The 23,204-nt window shown below is 40.8% G+C and overlaps 1 protein-coding gene across 6 annotated transcripts in view; it reads left to right on the forward strand.

Annotated features, from left to right (window-relative positions):
• Positions 1-23,204, forward strand: part of PRR7 (proline rich 7, synaptic) — a 91,066-nt gene that overhangs the window by 56,468 nt on the left and 11,394 nt on the right. For all 6 annotated transcript variants that reach the window (XM_073650633.1, XM_073650632.1, XM_073650635.1 and 3 more), the window contains 2 exons: positions 214-1,027; positions 1,121-1,168. In XM_073650633.1, coding sequence (XP_073506734.1) covers positions 628-1,027; positions 1,121-1,168 — 448 coding nt within the window. In that variant the 5' untranslated portion in view covers positions 214-627. The remainder of the gene's footprint in view (positions 1-213; positions 1,028-1,120; positions 1,169-23,204) is intronic.

Raw genomic sequence — 23,204 nt, forward strand, 5'->3', positions numbered from 1 at the left:
AGTTTCTCACTAAGGTTTCTCATGTCTTTGTGGCTGCAGTAAAGTAAATTTCTTTTCTGCTTTTCGCAGCCGAGGCAAAGTGGCTGTCCCCATAATAATCAAATTCATACAAAAACATATACAGTAGGTGAAACATTCCTATTAATTGATGAGGGCAATATAAAAGATATGTACATATATATATATTGTAATATTGTATGTTTTTATTTGCAGATAAGGCACTTGGAATAAGACATTCGGGAAAGACATCTGAAGACGATGCCAAAAAAGAAATGTTAAAAAAAGAAAATGTGCTCTATGGAGAGATACACATCTTTATGGACATAATTAGAAGCCCTTACACTGGTTTCTAGATAAATATAAGACAATCTTCTGTAATCAAGCAATATGCTCACTGCCATAGAACTGGCTGATCTTCAGAACCTGTGTGCACCACAACACGCACTCGAGCTATAGGGTTGCCAAATGACAGCTGGCCATAAACAGAAGCATTACAGACTTCCGAAAAGAAACATTTGGTGAATAATGAGATTCATGGGCGGAAAAAAATCTAAAGAACACAGCACAATATGAAAAAAACTGATACCATGGATAATAAGATCAGAGAAAGGAAGAGCCAGGGATGATATGCCATCTTTGCACAAAGAATACCTGACGCTGGTGCCCCCATCTGTGAATCTGCAGTGCGTGTTTGGGGGTTCGTGCCCCTCTGAATGGCAGAATAAGATGGTTATGTCTCAGGGCACATATACTTTTCTCAGTTGTTTTGCTGGATTTTGGCTTATCTGGGGGCTGATAGTATTGCTGTGCTGTCTCTGCAGTTTTCTTAGGCGTCGCATGAAGCGGCGCAGGGAGGAGAGACTGCGGGAGCAGAGTTTACGTTCTGTACAAATTGAGCCACTTCAGTATGAGGAATATGTCAGCAGCCCACGCATCCCTGTGGCACACAGAATTCGTGCACAAGCAGCAAGTCAGCCACCACCGCCAGCTGCACAAGCTCGGCCATGGTCTGCCACCCGCAGGAATGGTAAGGAGGTGACAACCAATAAATATATTGTCAACCATACAATGCTGTATAAAGGAAGAAATTGATACATCTTTTATTTTTATATGTTTATAGGCCCTACTCCAAGTGCTGCTAGCAGGGACATTCCTTCCTTAAGTCAAGGTGAGAGTTTTGGCTCATACAGAACAGGGGTTACTAATGTAGGGGTTAACAAACAAGAAATATTCAGCTCTAAGAATATGCTTAATTCTACCCCCATGCTTTGTACTGATTTCACTTAGACAGCAACCCGGAGCTGCAAATTTACTCTTTAGCCTCGGACACCCCATTACAGGGTGTACAGTACACAGTTGTGTACAGTTCTTACATTTATGCTACCTTCCCACACACACGGCAGTCCTATGTGCATATAATGCTCACACTATACAATCCGGTGTGCATATGATGCTCTGCGCTGCATAAAGTGGTGCACTAATATCTGTAACACAGTGTAGTGTATCAACAGTAGGGCATGTCGCAGGGTAGCTATGCAGGCACAGGGCTGTGTAATGTCTCGTGATATACACTATGGAAAATTCTTAAAGGGAACGTGTCATATCAAAAAGCGCTATTAACCTGTAGATATAGGATAAATCTGCAGGTTGATAGCGTTCTAAACCTGTGCAGGCTCCACACTGAAAGCCTGGCTGCCAGGAGGAAATTTATTTTATTCCTCACCGCAGCCTCCATCTTTCAATCATAGAGGCGAGGCCGGCCTGGCTTCAGTCGCAGCTCACAACAAAGCGGCTATAACTATGCCCCGGCACTGACTGACAGCCGACTCAGCAATGCATAAGTTCTCCTGCCTGTCTCCTTTCGAGTGAAGCTCGCTACAGTAATACACCCGAAAGTGCAGCGATCAGCATCGGAAGAAAGGAGACATGGAGGAGAATCCACGTGGCCACTGTATGCATGCACGGCTACATACATGCCTGCAGCATTCATACAGCACTTGCTCTGGGAAGCAAGCACTGTCAATCAGATGTGGAGGAAGAGCCCCAATATGCAAATTACGAGGCGTAACAGTGCACCAAACTGTTGGCTAATCCAAGGGTGCATCTGAGCTTTCTCCTTTGCATGTGAATTATGTTATTTTCTCAGGCACAGTACCAGTAAAATGTACAAGTGTTAGTGTGGTGGTTGTAGGAGCTAAGTACCCTACAACACTGTATAGCCCATTTAAATGCATTTTTTGGGTTACAGACGCCCTTTAATTTCTTAACTTCAACACATCTAAAGTGTTTTTCTCTACCAATGAATGGCGTTTAAAGAAAAAATGTGGCAGAGTTGCATTATTTTCACCATTTGATTGTACTTGGAATATTTTTCCTGTTTTCCAGTGCATTACAGTGGGGGAAAAAAAGTATTTAGTCAGCCACCAATTGTGCAAGTTCTCCCACTTAAAAAGATGAGAGACCTGTAATTGACATCATAGGTAGACCTCAACTATGAGAGACAAAATGAGAAAACAAATCCTGAAAATCACATTGTCTGATTTGGAAAGAAATTTTTTTTCAAATTTTGGTGGAAAATAAGTATTTGGTCAATTACAAAAGTTCATCTCAATACTTTGTTATATATCCTTTGTTGGCAATGACAGAGGTCAAACGTTTTCTGTAAGTCTTCACAAGGTTGGCACACACTGTTGCTGGTATGTTGGCCCATTCCTCCATGCAGATCTCCTCTAGAGCAGTGATGTTTTGGGGCTGTCCTTGGGCAACATGGACTTTCAACTCCCTCCAAAGGTTTTCTATAGGGTTTAGATCTGGAGACTGGCTAGGCCACTCCAGGACCTTGAAAGGCTTCTTACGAAGCCACTCCTTCATTGCCCTGGCGGTGTGCTTGGGATCATTGTCATGCTGAAAGACCCAGCCACGTTTTATCTTCAATACCCTTGCTGATGGAAGGAGGTTTACACTTAAAATCTTACGATACATGGCCCCATTCATTCTTTCATGTACACAGATCAGTCGTCCTGGTCTCTTGGCAGAGAAACAGCCCCAAAGCATGATGTTCCCACCCCCATGCTTCACAGTAGGTATGGTGTTCTTTGGATGCAACTCAGCATTCTTTCTCCTCCATACACGCCGAGTTGTGTTTTTACCAAACACTTCTACTTTGGTTTCATCTGACCATATGACATTCTCCCAATACTCTTCTGGATCATCCAAAGGCTCTCTAGCAAACTTCAGACGGGCCCGGACATGTAATGGCTTAAGCAGGGGGACATGTCTGGCACTGCAGGATCTGAGTCTCTGGCGGCGTAGTGTGTTACTGATGGTAGCCTGTGTAACCTTGGTTCCAGCTCTCTGCAGGTCATTCACTAGGTCCCCCCGTGTGGTTCTGGGATTTTTGCTCACCATTCTTGAGATCATTTTGACCCCATGGGGTGAGATATGGTGTGGAGCCCCAGATCGAGGGAGATGATCAGTGATCTTGTATGTCTTCCATTTTCTAATTATTGCTCCCACAGTTGATTTCTTCACACCAAGCTGCTTGCCTGTTGCAGAATCAGTCTTCCCAGCCTGGTTCAGGGCTACAATTTTGTTTCTGGTGTCCTTTGACAGCTCTTTAGTCTTCACCATAGTGGAGTTTGGAGTGTGACTGTTTGAGGTTGCAGACAAGTGTCTTTTATACTGATAACAAGTTCAAACAGGTTCCAGTACTACAGGTAATGAGTGGAGGACAGAGGAGCCTCTTAAAGAAGAAGTTACAGGTCTGTGAGAGCCAGAAATCTTGCTTGTTTGTAACTGACCAAATACTTATTTTCCACCTAAATTTGGCAAAAAATTTCTTTCCAAATCAGACAATGTGATTTTCAGGATTTGTTTTCTCATTTTGTATCTCATAGTCGAGGTCTACCTATGATGTCAATTACAGGCCTCTCTCATCTTTTTAAGTGGGAGAACTTGCACAATTGGTGGCTGACTAAATACTTTTTTCCCCACTGTGTGTGGTAGAAAAAAAGTTGTGATTCAAAACTACAACTCATTCCACAAAAAATAAGCCCTCATTTAGCTATGTTGACTGAAAAATAACAAAAAAATATGTTTCTCAGAAAAGGGGGAGGAAAAAATGAAAGCATAAACATGGAGAATCGTCATGAAAGATTTAAAGGATTATTCTCAAGTTGTCCCTTGAGCAGCTCAGAGCAATGCAGTCTCCTTACAGTTTCCTTACTTCCTGGTTTCTTTTAGGGTGGACACTCCTCTTTGAGTGACAGTACAGAGCTGTAGTACTGGTGGAACTGTAAAGCTCAGGACAAGTTCTGCTATAACACATTCAGTTACCAGTTGTTTATTCTGAAGTGTACACTGATATCACTGTATTTACACATATAGATAATAGGGCAATTGAACAAGAGCTCCACTCAGGACAGTGAGAGCCATGATTAGGTGACCTGCTCTGAAAGCTGCCAATGGTGGGCGCTGGTGATTTTGCAAGACTTATAACAGCAGCTTACCAGGAACTGTGAAGGAGGTGAACAGATAGCTGCTGTATAGAAATTAACGTTCTCAAAAGAGCTGACTGATATGTTAGGAGTTAATGCCTCTCATGAAATGTAATTACTCTGCACTCTTAACCAGGGTATGGGCAGGCATTAGTGGCCATTAGAGAGAAAATGCAAAGCAATTGCAAACTTGCTTATTTCCATGTTGTCTAACCACTTAAAGCAATTTAATAACATGAGAATACCCCATTAAGATTTGTGTTAGGTGTAGTCTGTACACTCATACAAAATTGCCCTTTGTTCTCTATGCTATTTTAATCCATGTAAATAGAAACATTTCTAAAGAACTTTTTGGAATAGTATTCTTTCCCTTAATTTTTGCCTCTTATGGACACAAATTAATATGACAGCAAAGAAATATGCATTGTTTCATTCCAGTCCAACTTCCTTGGTCCTTTCTTGCTTTCAAGATTTGTAGTAGTTTAGAGATTTTAAAGAAATATATACTTGGCTGGAATCGAGAAGCCAGACTCTTGATTCATGTTGGCCATGATTCAGGCAGCCTGAATCTAATGACAGGTTACCTTTACGACCTTTGACTTATCCATACGTCCAGGTCGCTTGGTACTTAACGACCTTGGACGTATGGATACATCATGGCGATCGCCCGCGCACAAGCGCTGTGCGTGCACGATCGCCATTGGCATAAAAAATAGGAACGGCGTAAAAAATAAATAAAACCAATTCTTCACTTGCTGTTGATTTGTTCATTCTGCCTCCCAAAGATCACAGTAAGGCTAGGCTGACATTTATCCTGCGCTCTATGCTGAGCGTTTACACTGGGGTTTCCGTGTTAATCTCTGAAATATGTGATTCAGACAGAACCCCTGGCGGAAGATTCCCTATAATGAGGCAGATGGAGGCACTGTGGACGCCGTCTGGCCTATGATCCGGAGGTGTCCGTTTTTAGGCGTGCATAAAAGTGCCATCGGCCACAGTTTTGTGCACTTCTGAAAAGAAGGACAACACTAAATAGAGGCCAGACGGAGTGCAGAGTAGCTCTGCTGCTTCATTATAGTGAATGGATCCCTAGGGAATTTCATCTAATTCACGTCACTCAGAAATTTAGATGGAAACCCCGATATAAGGACTCAGGGTAGAGCGCCGGATAAATGTGATCGTAAACGTTATGTAAAATGTTCCTAATAAAAGCTTCAAATCAATCCACAATAAAAAGCCCCCACTCAGGTCCATCATTTTTCAATGGAAATGTAGGGGGCTTCCATGTTACTGGTAGCACAGAGGCTTTGGAAAAACGCTATGGCTCCTCGCACCCCAATAGAAATCCAGCAATTCTGCACCCCCAAATCCAAATGCCCCCCTCTCTTCTGAGCCCCACAGTGTGCCTAAACCGCAGTTAGCATCCACATGTTTGGCATTTCAGTAGCGATGAGAGCCCGCCTAATTTTCGGGTGCATGACGCCAGAAGCACGAACTGGGCTCAACGTACTGGTCACTACAACATACTGGTCACTACAATGGTAGTTTGCAATTTTCACTTAGCAACATACACTGCTGCTTGTTTCTGGAAAACACCCATGGAGTCAAAATCGTCACTACACATGTAGATAAGTTCTCAAGGGGTATAATTTCCAAAATGGGGTCACTTGAGGGGGGATTCTGCTCTTCTAGCCCTTTGGGCTCTATATATGGAGTTCGCAAACTATTCTAGGATAATCTGCGCTCCAGGATGCAAATAGCGCTCGGTCCCTCCCAAGTCTTGCCGCGTGGCTAAGCAGTACTGTACAGCCACAAATAAAGTATTTCTACATTCCGCAGAAGTGTGGGACAAATTTTGGTGGCATTTTTACCCATTTCCCAGTGTGAACATATAAAATCTGGGGCTAAAACAAAATTTTGTTGGTAGATATGTAATTATTTTTTTCTTCACTGATATATAAAATTCTGTGACCCACCTGTGGTGTCAATATGATCACTGCACCCCTTGATGAACTCATTAAAAGGTGTAGTTTGAAAAATGGGGTCTCTTTAGGAGTTTCTGCTATTCTGGCACCTCAGGAGCTCTGCCAATGTGACATTACACCCTCAAACCAGTCCAGCAAAATCTAAACTCCAATATGGGGCTTCTTCCCCTCTGAGCTTTGCACTGTGTCTCAAAAGTAGTTTTTGACCACATATGGGGTAGTGGTGTACTCAGGAGAAATTGCACAACAAATTTTGGGGTCCATTTTCTCCTGCTTTCCTTGTGAAAATGAAAAATGTGGGGCTAAAACAACATTTTTGTGGGAAAAATATATATTTTTCATTTTCACAGATCAACGTTGTAAAATTCTGTGAAGCACCTGTGGGTTCAAGGTGCTCACCAAACATCTAGATAAATTCCAGGAGGGGTCTAGTCTCCAAAATGGGGTCACTTGTGGTGTTTTTTCACTGTTTAGGCATATCAGGGGCTCTCCAAATGTGACATGACACCCACAGACCATTCCATCAAAATCTGCATTCCAAAACATCACTCCTTCCCTTCTGAGCCCTGCCGTGTGCCCAAACAGTAGTTTTCCCCCACATATGGGGTATCTGCGTACCCAGGAGAAATTGCACAACAAATTTTGGGGTCTGTTTTCTCCTGTCACCCTTGTGAAAATAAAAAATTTGGAGCTAAAAGAACAATTTTTGTGGCAAAAATGTGATTTTTTTATTTTTATTTTCATGGCTCTACATTATAAACTTCTGTGAAGTATCTGGGGGTTCAATGTGCTCACCACACATCTAGATGAGATCCCTGAGAGGTCTAGTTTCCAAAATGTTGTTAGTTGTGGGGGTTTTCACTGTTTAGGCACATCAGGGGCTTTGCAAATGTGACACAATGTCCGCTAATTACCCAAGCAAATTTTATATTCAAAAACTCAACTGGCGCTCCTTCCCTTCCATGGCCTGCTGTGTGCCCAAACAGTAGTTTTTCCCCACATATGGGGTATCTGCGTACTCAGGAGAAATTGCACATAAAATTTTGAGGTCCATTTTCTCCTGTTATACTTGTGAAAATAAAACATTTGGGGCTAAAAGAACATTTTTGTGGAAAAATGTGATTTTTTGATTTTCATGACTTAACGTCACAAACTTCTGTGAAACACCTGGGGGTTCAGGGTGCTCACCAAACATCTAGATAAGTGTCTTGAGGGGTCCAGTTTCCAGAATTGTGCTAATTATTCCAGCAAATTTTACATTTAAAAAGTCAAATGGCGCTCCTTCCATTCTGAGCCCTTTTGTGCGCCCAAACAGTGTTTTTCCCCCACATATGGGGTATCGACGTGCTCAGGAGAAATTGCACTACAAATTTTGGTGTCCATTTTCTCCTGTTATACTTGTGAATTAAAAAAATTGGGTCTAAAGTAAAATTTTTGTGAAAAAAAGTTAAATGTTTATTTTTTCATTCCATTAATTATTGTGAAGCACCTGAAGGGTTAATACAATTCTTGAATGTGGTTTTGAGCACCTGGATGGGGTGAAGTTTTTAGAATGGTGTCACTTTTGGGTATTTTCTGTCATATAGACCCCTCAAAGTCACTTCGAATGTGATGTGGTCCTTAAAAAATGGTTTTGTAAATTTTGTTGGAAACATGAGAAATTGCTGGTCAACTTTTAACCCTTCTAACTTCCTAACAAAAAAAAATGATGTTTCAAAAATTGTGCTGATGTAAAGTAGACATGTGGGAAATGTTATTTATTAACTGTGTTGTGTAACATGGCTCTTTGAGTTAAGGGTATAAAAATTGAAAGTTTGAAAATTGCAAACTTTTCACAATTTTCTCCAAATTTCTATTTTTATTCACAAATAAACGCAAGTCGTAGCAAACAAATTTTACCACTATCATGCAATACAATATGTCACAAAAAACCTGTCTCAAAATTAGTGGGATCAGTTGAAGCATTCCAGAGTTATTACCTCATCAAGTGATATTGGTCAGAATTGTGAAATTTGGCCTGGTCATGAAAGTAAAAACAGGCTTGGGTGTAAAGGGGTTAAAATGTAAATGCTTAATGAATCTAATGCATCCTTACTTCCGCTGTACAAGTCTGTCTTTCGTGTTTATTGCATTTGTTTTCTTTTTACTTTTTTCTAGAGAAACTTTAGAAAGTAAAGGGTAACTAAAATACAAAAGATTTTTCAAATATATATTTAGAAAAAAAGTTAATTTCTGTCTAATTTACCAAGTTAGGCTCTGGCCCTTTAAAAAAATGTAAAGAAAATTGAGCTCTCCACTGTCTCTTTATTTTGACAGCTGTGTGAGACTTTGTGTTTCTCAGCTGGGAGATTTCGGTGTGTGGTGGGGAGATGTGCAGCATGGAAATACAGGGGAGATATGTGCTGCTTTCTTACTTCCTATTATTTAGGAAGGAATATATTGATTTCTGTGTGTTTTGGAGCATCAAGAGATCAGGAGGAGGAACTAAAGAATTAACACAGATATAACCAGTCACAGCCTTCATTCAGGTTGCTGGCTGTAAGCGTATGTAGGTAGGTGTTTCCTTATCTTGTACATTTACCCTTTAGAAACAGCAATGTCATCTTACTAAATACTGCTTTAGGTGCAGCAATGTCCTCCTCATGCAGGTATTGCTTTAAAAACAGCTGTACCATTCTCTTTTATCTGGGACACAATACGCAGGGACCTCTTGTTACATGACTGATATATAACAATATTTTTTATGAAGTAAATTTCAGGCTCCTGGCTGGAGGTGAGGAAAATTTTAACTTGATTTGCGTTTCGATTATTTGATGTCCATTCTGAGTCATTAGACAATTCATTCACTATATTTGTACTTTGCTTTTGGCAAATTTCTGAAAAAAATTGTTTAATTGAGTCCCCTATTGAATTCTAAGAAACAGCAAGTCAATAAAAACGAGAAATAGCAAGTTAATCTGTTCACTCTGAACTCTGCCAGCACAAGGCTCCATATACCATTCAGATGGTATATAGAATCAGCTCCCCCCACACAGTTAGTACATCCAAGAGAAGAGAATATCATCAAATTTTCCACTCACTCTGATAAAATGAAAGAATAACCTGCCTGTTTTCAGAACTGATAGGTCCATGGTCCTATCTAGCATAAACGTGGTCTTTTTTTTCTGCTGCTGTTTTCGTGCAGTCAGTCTATTTACCTGCTCAAGCAAAGTAGATATGATTTCATGAAAACTCATGCCCAGTGCGAATTTAAGGAAATTGTTGAATTGAGCTTTTTTGGTGCATTTTTTGTCTTTTAAGGCAGGGTTCCCCAACTCCAGTCCTCAAGGCCCACCAACAGGGCATGTTTTCAGGATTTCCTTCGTATTGCACAGGTGATAATTACATCACCTGCACAGGCAATAATTCCATCACCTGAGCAACACCAAGGAAATCCTGAAAATATGACCTGTTGGTGGGCCTTGAGGACTGGAGTTGGGGAACCCTGTTTTAAGGGGAACCTGAAAAAACAAATGTAAAAAATGCAGTTGCGTTTTTTAAGTGCAGAATCCGAGTGTTTCGTCACTAAAAACACATTTAAAAATACTGTGTTAAATCTTTACAAAAAAAAATTTAAAAAGGAGAAAAGTAACAAAAAAAAAGAAGCAGAAATATAATAATCATACTTGCTGTTTGGTGTTTTTGCTTTTTTTTAACCGCTTCATGTTTCCAAAGATACCAGTCGGTTAATAGAAGTGCATAAAAAAAATGCACAAAAAAGACGTTTCAGGGCATTTACTGATGCGTTTTGCTCTTGAAAAACTTGTTGTGTGCACATACACCAACCCTTTTAAGCCGGCTATATGAGCATGCAGGTCATAGAAAGTTGAATAAAATGATACTTTGATATTTGCGATCCCACGTTTTATTCCAGAGAAATCCACATTTTTTCTCATATGTAAATGAGCTGTTCAGGACTATCAGACAGAAATAGATGTGCCTGAAAATCTGTCTCCAGAGCTTATTTTAAATGAAAGGACACTCCGGCACTGTTCCAGCAGTGTCAGCCCTAGCTCTCTTGACACAGTGTCACGTGATCCCTGTGGCCAATCAGAGCTGGCTTCACTTTCCTCTTCTACAGATGGAATTGACATCCAGAGGAAGTGAGAGCTGATGCTTCTCTCTCTCTCTTCGTCCAGATGTCTTGATTTGTTTGAAGGAGGGGAAAGTGAAACCGGCACTGATTGGCCGCAGTGTTCGTGTGGCATAACAATGTCGCGTGACCCAGTGCCGAAACCACTGCAAGGTCGCTTGCACCGGAGATGAGTATAAGTGTTATTATTTTGCTGGGTGGAAACAGGGATTGAAAAGGGGTTGTCCAAGTAGTGGACAAGCCCTTTAAGGACCCACATATTTTTCATTTTCAGGATTCTTTTTCAAAGTTGGTAAAAGATCCATGTGAAAATAATTATCATTACATACTTTTTTCCCCTGATGAAGCCACAACTTTAATGGCGATACTCGTGGGATGGTTACCCCTATCTGTTTACTTAATTTCTTTATAGGCTGCCTCAATATAATAATATTTTTTTTCACTTGGATCATTTACCAACCTCTTTGGCTGTAGTATGTTATTTACTATTTTTTAGTCCATTTATATACTTTTCAATATTTTTCTGTTTGGACGCTGTCCTATAACTATGCCAGTGAGGTATGCAATGTTACTTTAGCATATGCTATACTGTGTTTCATATTTGCTGGCTGGTCATTGTTTATTACTATTTACAGTCATTTCCTGTTTAAAGCAGTAATGGGTAGGAATGACAAAAACCTTATCATTGGCTTTTTGTCTAGTAAATTCATTTATATATTTTTAAATTGTTTGTCTTTGGCTTATGTGTTAATAAATATATGTATATTAGTAGGTGATCATTTGTTTGTACATACCTTTTTTCTTTACATTCTGTACTTCTTTTGGTATGTTCAGGTTTGATCCATTTCTATTGAGTGGTGCCCTTCTTGTTGTTTAAACTTTTATTTCTTTTTGTTACTGTTGTATTCCAAAAGCTATAACATTTTTAATTTTTGCCACTTGAATGTTTGTTTTTGTGCCATATGTTGACATTTTGAAAATCTCTTTTTTTTCAGTGGGGGGAGATGCAAAAAGAGAGCAATTATGTAATTTTTAGGGTGTATTTTTAAGATTTCGGTTTTATGGCATTTACCACACTGTAAAAATGTCTTGTCATATTTATAATGTGTGTCAACACAATTAAGGAAATACAAAATGTATATATTTTTTTTAACTTTAACTTTTTTCTTTAACTTTTTACTTTTTCACAATAAAACATTGTTTTTAAATAATTTTTTTGTGTTCATTTTCTAAGAGCCATAAATGTTTCATTTTTGTCACAAAAGCTGTGTGAGCGGGCGTTTTTTGCCAGATGTATTCTTGTTTTTTTTGTATTGGAACCATTGCTATTTCCCCAACTGCCCGAGTAACCCATCAGCAACGTTGCATGGATAGTTGGTGACAGAAGAAGACCTCTCCCTCTGTCTATCCACTTAAATGCCATTGTAGCTATTGACAGCAGCATCTAAAGATTTAAACTTACCTAGTTGATCTCACAAGTTTTCTGGCATCATTCATGTGATCAACCTGATAACATTGTACGTCATTGCACAGGAACCTGTTTGCGACCATGACATACATTCTCTTACATTTTTTCTGGAATCTACAGAAATTTTCCTAAATGATAATACATATTAATCATATTGTCTTTTCAGAGTAAGAAACAAGTAAAGGATTTAGTTAAATCTGTAAGGACTTACATAGATCTGTAAGGTGCTCCCATGCGGTGTATACAAACAGAAATAAACCTTTCCACTTAAGATAGTATTCTTGTATTATGCATTACCTACTGTGTACGGCATCACTGGTACAGTCTCTTTTCATTGGAGATCATATGGTGCAGAATCAAGGGCCATGATGTGTCTTACTTGCTCCCAGGTTCTTTTGCTGTTACAAACCTAATGAGAATGTGTTAGGGAGCCTATATGTACATTAGCTCCAGAAAACTAGGTTTGTAGACAGCCACCCACCCAGTCAGAGGAAGCAGCAGTGCCCCTTACGCGGGTACAGCTTCTGTCCATCTGTCATTCTGGATTGCTTTTGGCTATATATCGCGTAGACGTCAGTTCTCTCAAAATACACTAGCTATCAAGATTGGACTAAGACATGTTTTTTTTCAACAATGGACTTACATAAATAGTATACACATACATATATATAGAGAGAGAGTTATTTAAATGAGTTGTTCACTATTTCAATAATGATGAACTAGGATAGGTCAGCAGTATCAGATCAGTAGAGGTCCAACACTGGCACCCCCGTCGACTAGCTGTTATCTGCTTCGGCGACAGCCGGATGCTGGAAAACAGTGATATATAAACATGTGGTGCTTAGATCCAACAGAGGATGTTTGTTAGATCTAGAGGAAATTATAGAATACTGTAGGAGTGATTGATGTATTCTGTCAAATATATGAAAGATAGAGAAATCATCACAACACAAGTGACTATTCAAACAACCTTGTTGCTCACAACTGGGAGTCCGCTGTCCAGTGCTTGTGTTATATACTGGTGGTGGCACTGAAGATTATCTGCCATGTCAGTCACATATATAATAAGTACAGTGATAGTGTTGGTTACTGTACTTGTCATTTAGTGTTAAAATAAAGCATTTATTAAAAAAAAAATTGGCGTGGGGTTCCCCATAATTTTAGTCTCTAGCGGAGGTTAAGCAGACAGCTGGGGCAGATGTTTGAAGCCTGGGAAGGGGGTAATACCCACTGAGCTTCCCAGGCTACTAATATCAGCCCCCAGCTGAATACCTAGCCTTTACTAGCTATTAAAATGGGGGACCCCCCAAAAAAATGACGTGGGGTCCCCCCTACTTTAATAGCTAGCAGAGGCTAGGCAGACAGCTGGGGGCTGATATTAATAGCCCAGGAAGGGTGCCATGAATATTGGCCCCCTCCCAGGCTAGAAACACCAGCCGTCAGCCGCCCCAGAAATGGCGCATCCATAGGATGCGCCAATTCTGGCACTTAGCTTCGCTCTTCCCACTGCCCTGTAGCGGTGGCAGTGGGGTAATAGGGCTGGGGTTGATGTCAGCTTATAATGCCAGCTGACATCAAGCCCAGGTTAGTAATGGAGAGGCGTCTATAAGACACCCCCATTACTAACCCCATAGTCAAAGTTCAAACAAAAAACACAAACACCCAGAATAAAGTCCTTTAATTGAAATAAACACACAATTCTTTATTATTCTAAATTAAACCATCCATAGGATGCGCCATTTCTGGGGCGGCTGACGGCTGGTGTTTCTATCCTGGGAGGGGGCCAATATTCATGGCACCCTTCCTGGGCTATTAATATCAGCCCCCAGCTGTCTGCCTAGCCTTTGCTAGCTATTAAAATAGGGGGGACCCCACGTCATTTTTTTGGGGGTCCCCCATTTTAATAGCTAGTAAAGGCTATGTATTCAGCTGGGGGCTGATATTAGTAGCCTGGGAAGCTCCGTGGGTATCACCCCTTTCCCAGGCTTCAAACATCTGCCCCAGCCGTCTGCTTAACCTCCGCTAGAGACTAAAATTACGGGGAACCCCACGCCAATTTTTTTTTAATAAATCCTTTATTTTAACACTAAATGACAAGTACAGTAATCAACACTATCACTGTACTTATTATATATGTGACTGACATGTTTCTATCTATCTAATCTATGTGTGATGCTCTATTCTTTCTATTCTAAATTGTCGGGTACCGATGCTGAATTGCCGGCCGGCTTTTTTAAAGAGACGGTCCATGAAAACACTATTATTTTTTTAAATAGATCCTTTAAGACTATATGACAAGTACAGTAACTAACACTGTCACTGTACTTCTTATATATGTGACTGACATGTTTCTATCTATCTAATCGATGTGTGATGCTCTATTCTTTCTGTTCTAAATTGTCGGGTACCGCTGCTGAATTGCTGGCCGTCTTTTTTAAAGAGAGTGTCTTCTGAGCAGTTTGTCAGCCTTTGGACACCTTTGAAGGTGTTTTCTATGTGTTTTTATTTGCCTGCCATTGGTTTTAACGGTGTTCGACAGTGTTCTAAGGTGTTCGACGAACAGTTCCACGAACATCCCGGTGTTCGACGAACCGAACCCGAACACTACGGGGGTGGCTCAACACTATTCTTGACTTGTCCAGGGTGAGTCAAAAGAAGCCATAAATATTCAGAGTGGGTCAGTGTAACTAGTGCAGTATCAAAGAGGTCAGTTTTGGGGCCTCTTCTATTGATATAATTATTAATGAACTTGTGGCGTGAAAGCACTGGAAATTATAGTTAGCATCTTATTTCAAGATCATACGAAACTGTAACAAATTTTTAATTGTTTTTAGAATATTAATACAACAAACTCAGGTAGGTAGAAGACTCCAAGAAATGTTATACATGATAAGGATACTTTCCAAACTTAGGCTTTTTTCATTTAAGTTTTGTATCTTATTTTGCTCCATAACTTCCACTCCAGACTTCCTCTTGAAGTCTATCTTCCAATTATTTCAATGAGAAATCTGTATTGCTGTTCAAACAGGTCACCTAAGGAGGCAGGTGTCGCACATGGATTATTCCAATTCAGTGGGGCTAATCTGTGTGTGGATCCCCTTATTAAGATCAGAACATACCAGCATCCAGTTTCGGGCAGATGTGGACAAGATATATAAGATCATGGGGTTTGAACATGGAATTTCAGTTTCTGGCACCAGTGCATGAGAAAGACATATTTGAGCTTCTGCAGAATCGAAGGCAGAAAACCAAAATAATTAATGGAATGAGTTATCATAGTGAATTAATTGAAAGGAGTCTTGAGGTATTTCTTGAATGTAATTACATACAAGTTATGGATACTAGATTCCTGGACATGGGTTGTTGATCCAAGGATTTTTTCTGATTATTGTATTTGAAGTCAAGAAGCATTTTCTTTTTCCAAAAAAAAAAAGAAAAATTGGCTGCTTTACAGGACATAAAACTGAACTGTGTGAACTTGTTTCTTTTTTTTCAGCCTGAAAAACTATGTTGCTATGCAAGAGGAGGAGGAATTCTCTCAAACTTGCACCAAATGCTAACTGGGCCTTTGTTCTGCCTCACAATCCTGTTACCAAATAAGGAGGGATGAGAAAGGTTACACCTTACCCCCAGAGTTAAAGGCTAATATATAGAATAAAGAACTTGCACTCAAATAGAAGTATGGTGAGTGCCAGGTGCTTTATTCTATATTACGTACAGGCTGGATACCCTACTTGTGCACCAATCTCACCAACCACAAGAGTGCCGTATATAACTCTTATCTTAAAGACTAATATAGGTTTTCCTGTACCTAGGGAAAAAAATTAGTTTGCCGCCCCCTTCCTATACACAGGTTAAGCAGTTTGAGTAGTTGTCAAGTGACCGCCTATATAGCTTCTCTTCCTGATTCTCTCAATGTTCAGTGAAAAACTACAGCCCTTGTTTCATTGAGAGTATCAGGAAGAAAAGACAGTTGGTATATAATACAGTTGAATGCAGGAAACCAGGATCTTACATGTTTTCTGAGCCAGCTGTCAATTTGACCACCAGCTCTGCGAATGGCCAAATCTCATTCACAGGGGGCGGCACAATGCCACTGCATGGGAGGCACCTCAGACCGCCACATTAGGCTCTCCTACTAACTATGCCCAGGGCAAATGCTCAGCCTTCCAACTGTTGTCTCCCCAACTGTTGACTCCTCACTTCCGCTGCCTACACTCTCCTTTGGAGTGCTCATTTCCCAGGATGCCAATCTCCCGTTGTCTGCATTTTCCTCCATTTTCCATCGCTGCACCATGGTTGGTCTTCATGTACCGCCCACCGCTGATCTCCTGCCTTCCCATCTGAGTCTAATTATAATGACTCTTCCAACTAGCTATTATAGCAAAACTTATGAAAACTATTGTTCAGTGCGGAAACTATCTGAGAATATAGCTGACTCATAGGTCATACTCATAAAGATTTGCATATGGGAGAAATATGCAGCGGAAGCTCAGATTTAAGACATGGATCCACACATAGAAAGTCCCCAAAATCTGCGCCTAAATGCTGACAGAATCCCATTGTATGAACATGACCTTAGGAAGCTGCTGTATTCAGAAGATCTCTTCTCATCCCTCATATAAATGACTGTACCCGGAAAATGATTACTGCTTGTTTAGTACAGGCATCAATGCTGTAATATAATATTAGAGCTTCCACAGTACTATTAATCTGTAAGCATACAGTGGGCATCTGTTTTATCATTATTGCTTATATAGCACCATCATATTTAAAGGTCTTACAGACATTATCTCTGCCCCCATTGTGACAATATAAACTCCCTACCATGAATAGTACATACACTGGCATTGTTATTATTAATTATTATTATTAATCCCTTAAGGACGGAGCCAATTATGTCCTTAATGACCGGGTCAAATTTTACAATTCTGGCCAGTGTCACTTTATGAGGTAATAACTCTGGAACGCTTCAACAGATCCCACTAATTCTGACATTGTTTTTTCTTGACATATTGTACTTCATGATAATGGTAAAATTTCTTTGATAAGACTTGCGTTTGAAAAAAATGGAAAAAAATGGAAATTTGGCGAAAATGTTACTATTTTCAAACTTTGAATTTTCATGCCCTTAAATCAGAGAGATATGTCACACAAAATAGTTAATAAATAACATTTCCCACATGTCTACTTTACATCAGAACAATTTTGGAATCCAAATTTTTTTCGTTCGGAAGTTATACGTTGACCAGCGATTTCTCATATTCCCAATAAAATTTACGAAACCATTTTTTTAGGGACCACTTCATATTTGAAGTGACTTTGAGGGATCTATATGACAGAAAATACCCAAAAGTGACACCATTCTAAAAACTGCACCCCTCAAGGAGCACAAAACCACATTCAAGATTATTAACCCTTCACATGCTTCACAGGAACTGAAGCAACGTGGAAGGAAAAAATTAACATTTCACTTTTTTTCACAAAATGTTTACGTCAGACCAAATTTTTTCTTTTCACAAGGGTAACGAGAGAAAATGGACCATAAAATTTGTTGTGCAATTTGTCCTGAGCACGCCGATATCCCATTTGTGGGGGAAAACCACTGTTTGGGCGCATGGCAGGGTTCGGAAGGGAAGGAACACCATTTGACTTTTTAAATGTAAAATTTGCTTGAATAATTAGCGGATGCCATGTTATGTTTGGGGAGCCCCTGATGTGCCTAAACAGTGGAAACCCCCCCCACTAGTGACCCCATTTTGAAAAGTAGACCCCTCAAGGAACTTATCTAGAAGTGTGGTGAACACCTTGAACCTCCAAGTGCTTCACAGAAGTTTATAAAATTGAGCGGTTAAAATAAAATTTTCACATTTTTCCCACAAAAATGTTTTTCAGCCCCCAATTTTGCATTTTCATAATGGTAACAGGATAAATTGCCCCATACCATTTGTTGTGCAATTCCTCCTGAGTAAGCCGATACTCCATATGTTGGGGAAAACCACTATTTGGGCGCACGGCAGGGTTCGGAAGGGAAGAAGCTCCATTTGACTTTTTGAATGTAAAATTTGCTTGCAGACGCCATGTCGCGTTTGGGGAGCCCCTGATGTGCCTAAACAGTGGAACCCCCCCACAAGTTAACCAATTTTGGAAACTAGACCCCTCAGGGAACTTATCTAGATGTATGGTGAGTACCTTGAACCGCCAGATGCTTCACAGAAGTTTATAACATAGAGCCATGAAATTAAGAAATCAAATTTTTTTCCACAAAAATGTACTTTTAGTCCCAATTTTTTTATTTTCACAAGGGTAACAGGAGAAGATGGACCCCAAAATGTGTTGTGCAATTGCTCCGGAGTACGGACATACCCTATATGTAGGGGAAAACTATTGTTTGGGCGCACGGCAGGGCTTGGAAAGGAAGGAGTGACGTTTGGAATGCAGACTTTAATGGAATGGTCTGCGGGTGTCATGTCGCGTTTGGAGAGCCCCTGATATGCCTATACAGTGGAAAACCCTGAGAAGTTACCCCATTTTGGAAACTACTCCCCTCAAGGATTTTATCCAGGGGTATAGTGAGCATTTTGAAACCACAGGCACTACACAGAATTTGATAACATTATGTCGTCATACTGAAAAAAAAATTTTAGCCCCAAATTTGGAATTTTTGCAATGGATAATAGAAGAAAGCTGATACCATAATTTGATATGCTATTTCTCCCAAACACGATGATGCCCCATATGTCATCTGAAATTACTGTTAGGCCACATGTGGTGCCCCTGAGGTACTGCATCTCAAACAGAGGTGTGGTATCTCACTCTCAGGTAAGGAAGGAGTACAGCTCAGGACCCTAACACCTGCATCCAACACGTCCACTTCAGCAGGGCAGGGCGAGATTGCTCCTACGGGAGAGCACAGTCCCTGGTCCCTGGCTGGAGTGGAGGGGAACCTAGTAAAGAGGAACCATGTAGTGGGTGTGGGTGGAGGACGTAGTTAAGGGGAGCACATAACAGAAAGATATAAGTACCGACACCATCTTAGAAAGACATGCCAGTCAGAGGAGGAGAAGTGACAGGAGCAGAGGCTCTGTACGAGCTCTGCTCCAGAGGCGGGCCGAGACAGTGAGGCACAAGTCTGTGAGGAGAAGGAGAGAAGAGAGGAGAGGGAGCAGGAAGGCTCCAGGAATAGAAGGGATCCCAGGGGTACGGGCAGTGCTGGAGGCCACCCATACGCCCGAATCTACCGGGAGGTGGAGGGGTCAGGCCACACAAAGGGAACCGGGTCCCTCAACTAGTAGAAGATTGCAAGTCTCAGCTAGAAACCGGAGGCTGCAGAACTTTATGTCCTGTAGCCACAAGTCCACGTCAGTCTCACCGAGAAGGTAGCCATATAGGACCCAGGGGACGGAACATATGTCGCCCGCCAAGGACCGCGGGTACCTGATTGGAGTCACTAGGTGTGAGGTGCAGGGAAAAGGCCAGAGGAAGGAAACAGAAGGGGGTCCTGCTAAGTACTCCAGAGATATCTGAGGGTGGACTGAACCCCTCACTGAGTAAACGCAGCACGACGTGGACAGTTACACTGAGCTCTGTAACTTGGACTGCAATAACCGTGAGTAAAGACCCTGGGACTGCACCACCTTGTCTCCGTGTTTCTTGCTGCACCAACACTCCCTGCACTATAACACCCTGCACAACCTGCAACATCTACACTGCCCTGGAGCTAACTCTTCCTGTGGGGAGTCATAACATCCTTGCTGCAATACCACCAGCTTCAGAGGACTGTTCTGCAGCGGCGGCCCCTTTAGCCGCATTCCACAGGTGGCGTAGTCGGACTCTTTAATAAAACCTATACATATAAAATCCCCCTTGGATTGACTGCCCTGGGTCACGGACCGGGTCACCGCCACTGTGACTACAACCCCCAGCATCTACCGGCCCGGCACCGGGTACCCCACGGCCCAGGGGGCGCGTCACACACATCAGGGCTAAGAAGGAAGGAGCACTATTTGGGTTTTAGAGCATAGATTTTGGTAGAATAGTTTGTGGGCGACATTTGCAGTGCCCCTAAGGTGCCAGAACAGCACAAAAAAACAAAAGTGACCCAATTTTAGAAATTACACATCTCAATGAATTCATCTACTGCTGCAGGGACTGTTATGTGACATCCACGCCAGGCTTTATTCTGGAGAATTTCAAAAATGCCAGTTTAGTACCCATACATTGTGCCCCCATAAAGGGTAGTGCCCCCATACATTTCTCCTGGTGTCACACACCCCGTAAATTAAGTGCTCTCCCCGCTACAATAATGGCAAACATGTGGCCACTTACAGCGGTTTAGGCACAGTGGGGCTCAGAAGGAGGGGGCATTTTGATTTGGGAGTGCAGAATTCAATGGATTTAATTTGAGGGGGTGGGAGCTGTCGCTTTTCCAGAGTTTGTTCTACCAGTAAAGTGGGTCCTCCTATAGTTCCAGTGACAGATGACTAACCTGAGAGGGGGCTGGTTTTGTGTGGGATAAATTAGGGGTTTTATTGGTAACATTTTGGGGTAGCTAATTTTCGATTGCTTCCAGAATAAAACTGGATCGCCAGTCTACGCTGAGCACTTACGACGGGGTTTCCGTGTAAATCCCACAAAAATGCGATTCTGACGAAACCCCCAACGGAACCACCCACTACAAAGAGGCAGATGGAGACACTTTGGAATCTGTTTGATGTATGCTTCGGTGATTACCATCTTTTTAGGCGCACACAGATCTGTGATCGTCCACACTTGTGCGCTAAAAAAAAAAGCCTAAAATGATGGTACGCCGCCGGAACAGAGATTAGTCCAAAGGGACTCCATCGACCTCATAAGTGAGTGGCTCCATCTGGGTTTTTTGTCTGAATTATGGTTTTGGTGAATTTACACGGAAACCCCAATGTAAGCGCTCAGCGGAAAGCGCAGGATAAACGTGAGCCGAGCCTTATTCCCATTTTTTTGGAGGCAGAATGAAGAAATAGACAGCAGTATCAGAACAGTTCTTATTTTTATTTTTTCACGGTTCACTGTGTGATATAAATCATTTATTCTTCGGGTCGGTGCAATTACAGCGATACCAGATTTATATGTTTTTTTTTAGGTTTTGTTGCTATCACACAGTAAAAATGTTTTTTTTATAAAAAGTAGTTATTTTCGTCACCATATTCTGAGAGCTGTAACTTTTTTATTTTTTGGTGAACAGAGGTGTATGATGGCTTATTTTTTTGCGGGACGAGTTGTAGATTTTTTTGGTACCATTTTGGGGCACATAGTAATTTTTGCTCACTTTTTATTCAGATTTTTCAGACACAGAATGAACAAAAAACAGTAATTCAGTTATTTTTTTTATTTTTTGCGCCGTTCACCTTGCGGTAAAAGTGATATGACAGATTTGTCCGTCAGGTCGGTACAATTACAGCGATACCAGATTTATAGATTTTTTTTATGCTTTGCTATTTTTACAGACTAAAAACAGTATTTTACAAAAAAGAACTTGATTTTGCATCGTCATATTCTGAGAGCCGTAACTTTTTTATTTTTTTGCTGAATGAGCCATATTATGGCTTGCTTATTGCGGGACGGTTTGGTGTTTTTATTTCTATATTTTATTTTTACATACGACCTTTTGATCGCTTTTTATTCACTTTTTTGTGAGTTAGAATGCTGAAAAAGCGTCATTTTTGCCATGTTTTTTATTTATTTATTTTACAGCATTCGCCAAACGGACTAAATAACGTGACAGTTTTATAGAGCGGGTCGTTCCGGATGCGGCAATGCCAATTATGTGTATGTTTTTTTGTTTATGTTTGTTTTATTACAAACGCTGCGTTTTGAGCGGCGAAACGGATTTTAGTGATTTGTGTGCACTTTTTGTTTTGTGTGTTTCTTTTACTTTTTTACATATTTTATTTAAGTTTTTTTTACTTTTTCTCCAAGTCCCACTGTGGAACATGTGTATTTTTCACTTTCATTGCTGATCTCATACACTGCAGTACTCCTGTACTGCAGTGTATGAGACCGGTCAGTGAGTCACTGATCTCACTGACTCTGCCTGTGACATCCAGCTTATTGCTAGATCTCACAGGCCACCGTACCCTGGGATCATCACATGATCTCAGGGTACCATGGTAACCATCAGGACCCGCGATTCTCATCGCAGGGGTCATCCGATGGTTACTAAGGGGGTCTTGCGACCCCATGGTAAGCACTTAAATACCGCTGTGACGATTGACAGCAGTATTTAAGGGGTTAATTGGCCCGATACTGCAGGGTGTCAGCTGTCACACACAGCGACGCATTTTCACGGCGCTGTGAAATAAGTACCCTTAATGACCGCCGTAAAAATGCGTTATGGAGGTCGTTAAGGGGTTAATAATAATAATTTCTTCAACATTCAAGTGTGTGCTTAATGTTTTTTTATGATTATTGCATTTATATTTTATACAGACCAAGTTCCAGCAAGGACTTTCTTATGATGAATAACACTTTTTATTTTTTCATCTTAGTAAAATACAGCCCCTCTATTGAATTGTCTGAACAGTCATCTGACAATAGGTCACAGTTTTGAAACCATATGAGGTTAGAGCTGAGATAAGGGAGCAAAAAGGATGACTGTCTGTCTAAGGTAATGTTTGGTTTTATTCCAGATGTAATGTCTTCCCAGTATATTTATTCAAAAACATCCAATAAAGACATTATATCCTTCAGACTTGACACTGTAAAATGAATTCTTGGATCACATGTCACAGATCATATTTCTGGTAGGAAGCATAATCACCCTACAGTTGGAGCCATAAGTTTGAGGACATACTTTGATGTCATTAAGGCTACGGTCACACTATCAGTATTTGGACAGTATTTTACATCAGTATTTGTAAGCCAAAACCAGGTGAGGAACAATTGGAGAAAAAGTATTATAGAAACACGTCACCAATTTGCATTTTTGACCCACTCCTGGCTAAATACTGATAGTGTGACCGTAGTCTAAAACTCATTTATCCCATCCACAGATTCCATGTCAACAACATATATTTTAGGCGATTTTTTGGGATATTTACTTTGTACAGTACATGATACAAGTGACGCGCCCCCTGGGCCTGTGC

The sequence above is a fragment of the Phyllobates terribilis genome, unplaced genomic scaffold (genome assembly GCF_046119375.1).
Source record: "Phyllobates terribilis strain yellow unplaced genomic scaffold, ASM4611937v1 Scaffold_11__3_contigs__length_659146591, whole genome shotgun sequence".
NCBI classification, from domain to species: domain Eukaryota; kingdom Metazoa; phylum Chordata; class Amphibia; order Anura; family Dendrobatidae; genus Phyllobates; species Phyllobates terribilis.